The sequence below is a fragment of the Psammomys obesus genome, unplaced genomic scaffold (genome assembly GCF_907164565.1).
Source record: "Psammomys obesus unplaced genomic scaffold, mPsaObe1.curated_primary_1811, whole genome shotgun sequence".
In the NCBI taxonomy this organism is placed as follows: Eukaryota; Metazoa; Chordata; class Mammalia; order Rodentia; family Muridae; genus Psammomys; species Psammomys obesus.
In genome coordinates, this window is record NW_026596134.1 from 22,991,189 (window position 1) to 23,003,197 (window position 12,009).

The following is a 12,009-nucleotide window of genomic DNA, read 5'->3' on the forward strand; positions in this document are numbered from 1 at the left end:
CTTCTCTTTCCCATCTGGTTACTTAGTGCACATTGCTGAGCTAATTGCTCAGTGTCCTGTCACATCTATGACCGTCAGCAGCCTGTCAACACATCACGTTAGTGTGACAGCAAGGCAGGAGTGTATGTTTACTAGTACAAGTCCAAGAGCCAGAAGGCCTGACTTTCTGCCCCAGCTCTAATGCTGACAGTCCAGTGCTGGGGAGAGCCCCTTATTCTGTGGGCCCACTTCATCGGTAGAAAAAGAGCACAATGGTCTGTGACTGTAGTTCTGCACTCAGGACAAGTGGGTGAGGTGGTAGGAAAACAGGTGATACAGCGCCCAGCCTGCTCTGGTCTAACACTGTACTTCTTAGCCGAAGGCAGTTTGGGCTGCAGGAAACATTTGGCAATGTCTGAAGGCACTTTTTATTGCCAGACTTGGGAGTATGTTGGTAAATATCCTGTTATGCACAGTACAAGCCTCCAAGGGAAGAATTACTGTGTTTAAAACGTTAGTAACAGCAGTGTTTAACCTGCTTTGGGGCTGGAAAGATGGCTCTGGGTAGTGCTTGCCACCAAGTTTCAAGACTTGAATTTGATCTTGAGGCCCCACATGGTAGAAGGCTAGAACTGACTCCCATAAGTTTTCTTTTGACCTTCAAATGTTCAGAGTACACGTGTGCATATACATACGTGTATGCATACACATGTTAAATCTGCTTTAAAGGAATCAGGTTGCACCCTGTGCAGTTTACAGTCATCTGTATTCCAGGTGGCCTCATGCGTTCCTACTTCCCTGAGAATCTGTTCTCACTCGCTGAAGTGGGTTTCATTTTCTAGCGGGTCCGACTTCGGTAGAGAAGCAGAAGCACTAGGGGTGCACAGAGTTTTTATCCAACCTCCCCATACACTTGGTTACAAGGGATTTGACCTCAGCCAAGATGGTGGCTAATGGTCTGTATTAAGTGGTTCCTAGCTATAAAGGGAGGGGCGGCACACCAAAAGTCTAGAATTGAGAGTTACTATCTTAGGGTTACTGTTGCTGTGATGATGAAACACTGACCAAAGCAAGTTGGGAAGGAAAGGATTTATTTAGCTTACACTTCCATATCACTGTTCATCAAGGAAGTCAGTCAGGGTGGGACTCAAAACAGGACAGGAACGGATGCAGAGGCCATGGAGGGGCCCAGCTCACTCACTGGCTTGCTCCTCCTGGCTTGCTCAGCCTGCTTGTAGAGCCCAGGACCATCAACCCAGGAATGGCACCACCCACAATGGGCTGGACTATCCCCCATCAATCACTAACTGAGAGAATACCTTGGCAGGTGTGATAGCAAATTTGTAATCCCAGCACTCCAGAGGCAGTCAGATCTCTTGAGTTTGAGGCCAGCCTGGTCTACAAAGCAAGTCCAGGACAAACCAGGGCTACACAGAGAAACTCTGTCTCGAAAAAAAACAAAAGATAACAAGAGAAAATGCCTTACAGCTGGAGCTTTTGGTTCCCTCCTTTCAGATAACTCCAGCTTTTGACAAATTGACAGAAAGCCAGCCAGCCAGGTCTACAAAGAAAGTCCAGGACATCCAAGGCTACACAGAGAAATCCTGTCTCGAAAAAAAGAAAAAAAAAGTAATTTTATTTTACATGAATTTCACCTCGATTTTTTTAACCTAATGAGACTTAGAGACTGAGTAGTTTTAAACTCTGACTTCAGCCTTGATTGCTACAAGATTGTTTATTGAACAACAACAACAAAAAAAAAAAAGTGTTGTATGCTAAGGGATAGAATAGCAGTGCTTGCCCAGCAGGTGCAAGGCTTTGGATTCAGCCCTCAACACAGCAAGTTTCCTTTGCAGAATGTTATGATACATCCCTGTAGTCTCAGCTTTTTAAGACACGGAATCATATTTAATGAGTCACTGTAAAGAAAGGGGCTAGGATTATGGTCCAGCATGCACAGGTCCTGGTTCAATCCTAGATACTAGAGAGAAAAAAAATCATTAAATAATATCTGGGATTTTTTTTTTTTTTTTTTTTTTTTTTTTTTTTTTTGCTGTTTTTGTTTATGAGAGAGAGAGAGAGCAACTTTATGGAGGATTCTTTTTCTACCTTTAGGTGGATTTAGGAAATTGAACTGAGGTCACCAGGCCTGCATGGCAAGCACCTTTGTGCTTGCATCTCCACTTAGCATCTCACGTGTTTTTAAAGCTGTACTAAGATCTATATGATACTCCAATCTGATAGAGAATATGAAATCCAAAATCTTCTGTTGGGAAAAACAAGTCCCATGTTGGCTTGGTTTAGCATTCCGACAAGTAGTGAAAGGAACTGTGTCCTCCTGGCCTGCAGGCCAGGGAAGTTTGTAAGTGTGTCTTGCCCCTTTAAGACCAGAGGCTAGAATGAACTGGTTGCTAATGAGTCATAATGATAACTCTCTCAGGTGGCTCACCAGCCACATGCAGTTTTTATCTGACCAAGCCAGTTCGGAGGAGTTGGACTTCTCTCTGTTCATTGGTGAGAGATGGGGTTGTAACTGTCTAGGCTTATTTTCTAAGATCAAAGTGCCCAAGCTCTAGATAAAGGATCAGTGCTCCTCAGTTTAGGCTCTTTTCTACCCTACAGGGCACACAGAGTTTACTGAGAGTGGAGATTTTCTTTGAAATGAGGTCCTGTGTGATCAGCAATATTTCTGAAGCCCAAGGAATGACTAGAAGGGGAAAACCCTTCTCTGCTGAGAACACCTCTGAACCCTGTTGCTCTTGTAACTCCTGCTGAAAAATACACGTGTAGCCAGTGTGACTCACTAGTACTGTGGACCCCTTTTCAGGTTTCAGGGATCCAGGATAGCAATTAGGAAGCCCCAGTAACCCCACTCAGACAGAGATGCTAACCTCCAAATTCAGAATCTGGAAGGAGAATGGTGCAGAAGCCCACACCGTGACCTGCTCACACACACCTTCGTATTTAAGCCCTTCTGCCTGAGGCCCGTTCTCCAGGGCAGGGAGTCATCTTGATTGGTGTCTGTCACTGCAGGAGATGGTACTTTGGACATGAATATACTAGACGACCTTGAGTCCCTCAAGTTTGAATATGGGATTCCAGAGGAGGAGCGTTACTGGCTATATTTGAAGGGACGGTATCGGGGATTGATGACCAAGGGCTGTGCCCATGCAGCCTTCTTTTGCAAACTGCTCTGTACTTTGAGGTAAGCTAGTTGAGGAAGACACAAGCATCACTGCTGGGAATCCAAGGGGTGTATGCTTTTTATATTGGAGATTTAAATCTGGTGGGAGAATTGTTTTTCTATACTTTCCAGTCCATATTCAACAACTTGTGGTCTGACATGACCAGCAAAATTCATACAGGGGTGTCTTGTGTTTACATAGTAAAGCCTGGACTGGTAGTGATTTTTATTCAGAGGGCAAGGTGATTTATTTCCTTCATTTATTCATGCATTTACTCACTCATGCTGCCAGCGTGCCTTTCACAAAATAAATGACTAGTCATTATTTGCCTGTTGCTCCAAACAGAGGCAGTTGTTTCTTCTAAGACTGACCTGATAGTGGGTGACAGGAAAGCCACTTTGGACTTTGGGGTCTCTACAGCCAGATAACTTGCTTGAAACCAAGAATATTGGACCAGGCGGTGGTGGTGCGGGCCTTTAATCCCAGCACTAGGGAGGCAGAGGCAGGTGGGTCTCTGAATTCCATGCTAGCCTGGTCTGCAGAGTAAGTTCCAAGGCTTCTAGGACTACACAGGAAAACCCTGTCTCAAAAAACAAAACAAAAAAGAAAGAAAGAAAGAAAGAAAGAGAAGGAAAGAAAGAAAAGAAAGAAAGATAGAGAAAAGGAAGAAAAGAAATGAAATGATGTCAGGTCACCTTAGTCCATTTTCTGGCACAGACAACCTAAATTATTGGAAAGAGGAATAATGCAAAACAAGCTACAGACTCAGTAGGAAGCTATCCCATGCAATGTCTTTATTCCATTTGTGAATCACTCACCCCTCAGAGGTTCCATTCCCCAGTATTGTTACAGGGACAATCAATTTTAATGAGCTTGAAGGAGGATACATAGCATATCTCTATGGACTAGAAGAAATGTTTGCAAAATGAAGGAAGTTAAGCAGAAAAATAACATGTAGGATAGATCAGCCATAGGGGGAAAAGTTAAACAAAAAACTGGGTTTTTAAAAGTATCAACAAGGGGCTGGAGAGATGACTCAGTGGTTAAGAGCACACTGGCTGCTCTTCCAGAGGGTCTGAGTTCAATTTCTAGCACCCACATGGTAGCTCACAACCGTCTATAATGGATCTGATGCCCTCTTCTGTCATGCAGGTGTACATGCAGATAAAGCACTTACATACATAAGCAAATAAATCTTAAATAAACAGATAGCTACATAAATGAGTAAACAAAAACAACAACCCTTATCTAAACTAAAGAATAAAGAATGGAGTAATAGACACAGAAGAGGAGCTATGACAGCCAATGGTGCAGGAAAGGAGGATTGTCAAGAAATTGGAAAATATCCATGCAGTGGAAAACCTTAGAACCTGTAAAGACTAACCATGCCGGCCAAAAATATGAACCAGAAAGGACATAGAACTGCTAATCAGAACCTCTCAACCAAGGAAGTCCCAGACCAGATAGTTTAAAGCTTGAAGAATTAGCAATCTTGGCCCAGGGAGATGATTCAGCAGATGAAGCACTGACAGGCAAAGTTGGGAATCTCAGTTCAGATCTTCGGCACCCAAGTAAATGTGAAAACCCACCTATGCCTGGAAGCCTTATCTCATCTTTCTAGAGGTGAAGGTAATATGGTGATCTGAATGAAAATGAACCCAATGGTCTCACAGGGAGCAACACTATTAGGAGATGTGGCCTTGTTGGAGTATGTGTGGCTTTGTTGGAGGAAGTATGTCATTGGGGGCAGACTTTGAGGTCTCAGAGGCTCAAGCCAAGCCCAGTATGGCATTCTCTTTCTGCTGTCTGCCCATCTGGATGTAGAACTCTCAGCTGCCTCTCGAGAATGTCCGCCTGCATACTGCCATGCTTTCCAACATGAAGATAATGGACTAAACCTCTGAACTGTAAGCCAGCCCCAACTAAAACATCTTTCTTTATGAGAGTCGCTGTGGTCATGGTGTCTCTTCCCAGCAATAGAAACCCTGAGACAGACCATAAGATGGCTAAGCTGACCACCTAAATCATGGGCTCTGGGATCACTCAGAGGTCTTACCTAATTAAGGTGAAGGTCAGTCAAGGGAGATAACCTTGGTGTACACACAAGCATATGGACACGCAGTGCACACACGTAACTATACATGCAGCACACATGAAAAAATTAATCCCTTTCAAACTCTAGCAAAAAAATGGAAGAGAGAACACTTTTAAATTGATTTTAGAGGAAGCTGATGATACTTTGAGAAAGCTACCAATCAGTGTCCACTGCTGACGAGTACTAATGTGAAAATATTCAACAAAATGTTAGCTAGCCGAGCTCAACATTACATTAAAAAGATTGTGTATCGCCTGGCAGCGGCTGTGAACACCTTTAATACCAGCACTCCGGAGGCAGAAGCAGGTGAATCTCTGAATTCCAGACCAGAGGGAGTTCCAGGACAATCAGGGCTACACAGTGAAACCCTGTCTTGAAAAACAAAAACAACAAAAAGATTATGTACCATTAACAAGTGGAATTTATTCTTGGAATGCAAGGATGCTTCAACATGCAAAATCCGTGTGTAATGCATTGGTATAAGGAAGGTTTTTGTTCTCAATGATGACTTTATAGGTGTAGACAAAAGACTAGGAAGCAAAGCCTCATTTGGAAGAGGAAGCGCTTGAGAAAGTGAAAGTGTGAGCAACCTCGTGGGAGGACCACACAGATCCATTGGCTTGTCGTTCTTTATGAACTTAGATGTTGACAAGAGGGGAATGTTTAGTGGGAATCATTTGACTAGCTCCACCTTTTATGATGCTTAAGTTGTATAACCTTTCCTCGGGCTTGCTACTGGGTCTCCCAGTTTATCATTTTCGTTATCTATAACATACACATGATGGCTAATCTTGGTTGTCAGTTTGACTACCTGAAAGCCTAGTTGCCGGGCACTCCTGGGATCTTAAGCAAGCACTTTGAATCGGGAAGACCCACCCTACGTTGGGGCCACACCTGGCGGCAGTGCTCAAACGAGAACTCGGAAGAAGGAAACTTGGCTTTTTGTCTGCTTGCCCTCACTCTCCTTCTAAAGTTTGTTTATCCTAGTGCGGAGGCCAGTATTCAAATCCAACTTCTTCAGGATTCCACCGCACACGGACCAGCGGTTCAGCAGGAATCCTCTCCAGGGCCTGATTTGGATTGTGGAGATACCTAGCCTCATGGACCGGATAGCTATTAATCTCAGCCTTTCTGTTGTGAGACAGCCACTGGTGGACTGCCAAGACCACGCTCTGTAAGCCAGTTTAGTAAGTCACACACACACAATCCAAATTAGTGATCTGAAGCTATAGGATCTACGCCGTGTGTCAGTTTTCCTTTAACTTACCCTTGTTGGTTGAGTACCAGCGGTGGAAGGTTGTGTACCGGTCAGGCCCCAAATGCGCTTATTAGGGAACTGCGCATGCGCAGGAGTTTGGGCCTCAATGGTAATTTTAAAAATCCAGAAGAACATCCATCAGGGAGGTGAAGTCTCTTTTCTATTTAGATGAGACAGAGAGCGGTTTGCCCTCATTTTGTGTGAAATAAAGAGGAGATAGTTTAACGGGGGAGTTCGTCACAGTCTCTGGTTTCCGACTTTCTGCCTAGAGACCTTTTTGCCGCACCACATGAACCGAAGGAAAAACAAAAGTCACATGATTTCAGTCGATGCAGACAAAGTAGCTGACAAAAGTTAGCAGTATGCCAGGATGACAACACTTAAAATCTGGAGGGAAATTACTTCAGTATACTAAAGGCTGATAAAAGTGCAAGGTAACAACATATTTAAAGCTGAAAGCTCTTTCCCCAAGACCAGAAGCAAGGCAAGGACTCCCACTTTCACCACTTCTATTCACTATAGTCCTGGAACTTATAACTGATACAGTTAGGTTTAAAAATAAAAGTTGGACAGTGGTAGTACACACCTTTAATCCCAGCACTCAGGAGGCAGAGGCAAGTGGATTTCTGTTAGTTCCAGGACAGCCTGAGTGACAGAATGAGTTCCAGGATAGCCAGGGCTATGCAGAGAATCTTGTCTTGAAAGACAAAGCAACATGCATGGTTCTTAGTTGGACTATCAGTCTCCAACTAAGCCTGGTCCCAGGTATTTTGGCTCTGTTGTTCTCCTCGTGAAGTCCCTCCCCTCCAGGTCTTTCTATCTCCCTCTTCTACAAGGATTCTGACACTCTGCCCAAAGTTTGGCTATGAGTCTCAGGATCTCCTTCAATACCCTGGAAGTTAGAGTCTTTCAGAGGTCCTCTGTGGAAGGCTCCTGTCCTATTCCTTGTCTTCTCCTACTTCTGATGTCTATCCTGCTTACCCTTCTGAATGAGGATCAAGCATCTTCCCTAGGGTCCTCCTTGTTGTTTAGCTTCTTTAGGGCTATAGATTTTAGTATGTTTATCCTATATTATATGGCTAATATCCACTTATAAGTGAGCATTGAGGATCTAGACCCCCTGTTCAATGGAAGCCCATTGGCTGCTCAGTTTCCAAGTGGGTTTTCTAGTAAGAAGTACAGGTGCTGTCTCTTGACATGAACTCAGTGACTGGCTCTTTCATCTCCTCCTCCTGGGGGGTACAGCCATCCCAGGCCACAGAGAAAGATGATACAACCAGCCTTGATGAGACCTGATAAGCTAGGGTTAGAGGGAAGGGGAAGAGGTCCTCCCCTGTCAGAGAACTAGGGAAAGGGCATAGGGGGAGAAGAGGGAGGGTGGGTGGGACTGGGAGGAGATGAGGGAGAGGGCTGCAGCAGGGATACAAAGTGAATAAATTATAATAAATAAAATTAAATTTAAAAAGAAAATTAAAACAACAGCAACAGCAAAATTCAGTATGTACAAAGACCCCCTGCAACTCAGCAATAAACTTGATAACCTGATTTTTAATCTAAGACTTCTTCCAAGGATGTATAGAAATAGCCAACAGGTCTATGAAAGGATGTTCAACATTGACAACCACTAGGAAAATGCATATGACAACTACAAGATGTTTCTTCATACCTGTTGTCAACTTGACATGACCGAGAATCAACTAGATTACTTAAGTTAGGTCAATTGTGGTGGAAAGATCAAACTCAACTGTGAGTGGTGCCATTCCATGGGCTGGATCGTGAGTTGAGTTAAAAGGAGAACGTGAGGCATGCACTAGCATTTGTCATGCTGGTTACTGACTGCAGACACAATGTGACCATCTCTGCAAGTTCCTGGCTCCATTAAGTTTCTTACCACGGTGGACTATACTCCCAACTATGAGAAAATAAATAAGTAAATAAACCCTTGTGGTGGCTCATATGTTTGAATACTTGGTCTCCAGTTGGTAGAACTATCTGAGAGGGATTAGGAGGTGCGTCCTTATTGGAGAAGGTGTTTCTCTCTCTGCCTCTTAGCTGCTACTAGGCCAGTGCCTCCTTGCCTACTGATGCCGTGCTCCCCACCATGACAACATTCTAACCCTCTGAAACCATGAGCCTCAAATTAAATCATTTCTTTTTATAAGATGCCTCAGTCGAGGCATTTTGCCATGGCAATAAAAAAGTAGCTAAGTCAACCCTTCAGATATTTTCATTAGGTATCACAGCAACGAGACAAACTGTTAATACAATGGATAAACAAGCTGTGTGATATATATCAATCGTGGTGGCTCACACCTGTAATCTCAGCACTCAGAAAGCAGAGGCAGGGAAAACAGAAATTTAGGGCCAGCCTAGGTTACATGAGATTCTACAAAACAAACTGTGTCTATATGCATACAAGGAAATATTGCTATTAGGCCTCAAGAAGAAAATTTGATAAGCTAGGAATTGGATGAAGCTTGAGGACATGATCCTAAGTGTAAAATAAAAACGCTGCATGATTCCGCTTACATGATGGAAGCTAAAGTAGTCAGAAAACAAACAGTAAAATGATAACTGCCAGATGTGGAGAAGGAAATGAGCTGTTCAGGAATATAAAGTTCCTGTTTTGCAAGGATGCAAAGGGACTAGATATCTGTTTCACAACAATATGCATAGACCCAAACATACTGTATACTTAGGGACAGTGATGATACATTCTAGTTGACAGCTCTCTGCCCAGAAAATAGACCAGAAAGTTAAGAGAACTAGTCCACAGTAGGCTGTAATCACCATGTGGTGTTTAACATAGTGATGTTTAAGGTTAATGAAATATGAGCTAATCAGACCTCATGTTTCAGGACCTAGGAAAATGCAAGAAACATAAAACAAAACAAAAAATATTTTCACTGATAAAATATTTTCACTCAGTTTCAGTCCCTTGGAAAAGGGATGTGCTTTTTCATGACGAAGGTTTTATTTCCTAGTAAGGCTGTATAAAAGGCCAACAGTTGAAATGCCTTGTTTTTGAAGTATTACATTGCCCTCAGGCTTCCACATTGAAAAAAAACCTGGAGAACCTTAAATACTGCTGGGGAAAACTATAGCATGTGCATCTATTCATGTGTATATGTTCATTCTCCAGAGAATTATTGCATGGGAGTTCAGGCACAGTAGATTCCCGGTCTGCAACATTTAATGCTGCCAGTGCTGAGGATGAGAAGATAAAGGTGGGCATCATTGGAGGTGGCCACCTTGGAAAGCAGCTGGCTTACGTACTGCTGAGACGTGTCCCCATCCCTGCTGAGAACCTGTGGATCTCCACACGGAGGCCAGAGTCCCTGGGTGAGGAGCAGTGAGTGTCAGAACAGTAGCTGTGGTGCTGGGTAGCCTTATCAAGGCTATCTTAAGAGGTTCCCTTTAAAGCAGGGATTCTTTCGATTTTAACCTTACGATTCATGACAGCAGCAAAATTACAGTTGTGAAGTAGCGACAAAATAATTGTATGGTTGGGGGTCACCACAACATGAGGAGCTGTATTAAAGGGTTGTGGTTTTAGGAAGGTTGAGAACCGCTGATCTAGAGAGAAATATGGGCGGCATGGGTATTATGCGCTTGTCAAAACTGTTCAGACTGTAGACTCTGTGTGGTAATGCATGTAAATTAGACTACAATAAAATGCAAAACAACAGTGCAAAGCAGTATGCATATTGTAGAAAAATGACCTTTTTAAGGAGGAATAATCACCCATGTTAACCTTATGTAGTCTATTGTTTCCTCTTCTCTTCCTCTTCTTTTTCTTGAAGTATATCAGAAATTGATACTGTACCTAATTGTATCCTTTCTTTCCTTCCTTCCTTTTATCCTTCCTTCCTTCCTTCCTTCCTTCCTTCCTTCCTTCCTTCCTTCTTCCTTCCTTTCTTGCTTGTTTGCTTTTTGTATCGTGGTGTTTTACTTGATGCATTGAAAGTGTGTTTTGTATCACTTAACAGTCTTTAAAGATCTGTAAGCAGCTTGCTTGTTATCAGCTTCTAAATCAATGGCTCTCAACCTTCCTAACGGCCACCACCCTTCAATGCAGCTCCTCATGTTGTGCTGGCCCCCAACCATACAATTATTTTTGTTGCTACTTCATAACTGCAATTGTGCTACTGTTCTGAGCCATAATGTAAACATGCTGATATACAGGATGTCCGATATGTGATCCCTATGAAAGGATTGTCCAGCCGCTAAAAGGGTCACTACGCAAGAACCGCTGCGGCATGCACATCGAAGAACGGTGCCGCCTGCTCTCTCGGCGCTGTCTGATGTGTAACCACACACATCATGACGAGTAACCCAGCACCGCTTTTAACCCTTTTGGTCATTGGGATGAGCACTTACCTTTCCAATATCTTTCACATTCCGCTTTTTAGTAACACTTAAGGCACACCAGCTGGAAGTGTACATTTTAAATCCTTAAAATGTATTTGATGTATTTAATGTAATGTATTTAAATATGCATTTGAAAATTCATACTGCAGAAAGGATAATCAAATAGTTAAGTACCTGTGTGTTCAGTGAAGTTGTATGAGCTGATCACACACACAGAGACTCCACATTTATGAATGTCTTACTATTGTTGTGTATACATTAACAAAAACTATTAAACCTTCCACAACTCCTCCCAGTTTCTATTGCACATTCTCTCACCCTTCTAATTTTACCCACCAACTCAAGCCGGGACATATATAACTTTCAATGAGTCATATAACATCCCAGAGCCTCAGTTTGCTCATCTGTAGTACGGGAACCATCCTCACGGGTCTCAGAAGTTCCTTGTGAGAATCACCTTAAACAATACATGGAGAGCACTGTAGACGTTCTCTGGCAGGTGCTAACTCTGCAGTAACTGGAATCAGAATGCTTCTCAGAGATTTTGTTTTCTAGCTTACATTTAAAAAAAAATAAAGAAAAAAGAAAACGTCTAGCATTTGTTCTAAAACCAAGACAGAAGGACTCATGCTACAGGTGTGCGCTCTGCTGCAGTGGCGCCTGCTGCTGTCGCCAAGGGGAGGGGGTCTTCTGTGTGTTGCTCGGGAAAAGCCCGGGAACAGCTTCTGGTTTCTGTGGCAGCATGACTAAGGTACCCTGCTGCAACACAGTGACCACCACCCTCTTCCCCACGGCTGATGTTCGGGTCAAACTCCTGTGCTTTGTGCTTTCCCCCTGCCAGCTGAGCTCCAGAAGCTGGGCGTCCGGTGCTCCTGCGACAACCCTTCTCTGGCCAGCTGGGCCAAAGTGTTGTTCCTCTGCTGCTTGCCGGCTCAGCTGCCCAACATCTGCCTAGAAATTCAAAACAAGCTCGAAAGGACCTGCCTGGTGTACAGCTTTGTATCCGCCATCCCGCTACCCAGGTATCTTATCAAAGATGAGAACAGAACCACAGCGAACCCTGCTGTTGGCTTCACTCCCCGAAGCCCCGGCCAGCCTGGCTGATTCTATCTCTCCCCCCC

The 12,009-nt window shown here is 43.5% G+C and overlaps 1 protein-coding gene across 1 annotated transcript in view; it reads left to right on the plus strand.

The window, feature by feature from the left end:
• Positions 1-3,029: 3,029 nt before the first annotated feature.
• The window catches only part of Noxred1 (NADP dependent oxidoreductase domain containing 1), a 21,178-nt gene continuing 12,198 nt past the window's right edge, over positions 3,030-12,009 (plus strand). Inside the window, exons 1-3 of the mRNA XM_055593123.1 lie at positions 3,030-3,184; positions 9,660-9,859; positions 11,730-11,910. Coding sequence (XP_055449098.1) covers positions 3,030-3,184; positions 9,660-9,859; positions 11,730-11,910 — 536 coding nt within the window. The remainder of the gene's footprint in view (positions 3,185-9,659; positions 9,860-11,729; positions 11,911-12,009) is intronic.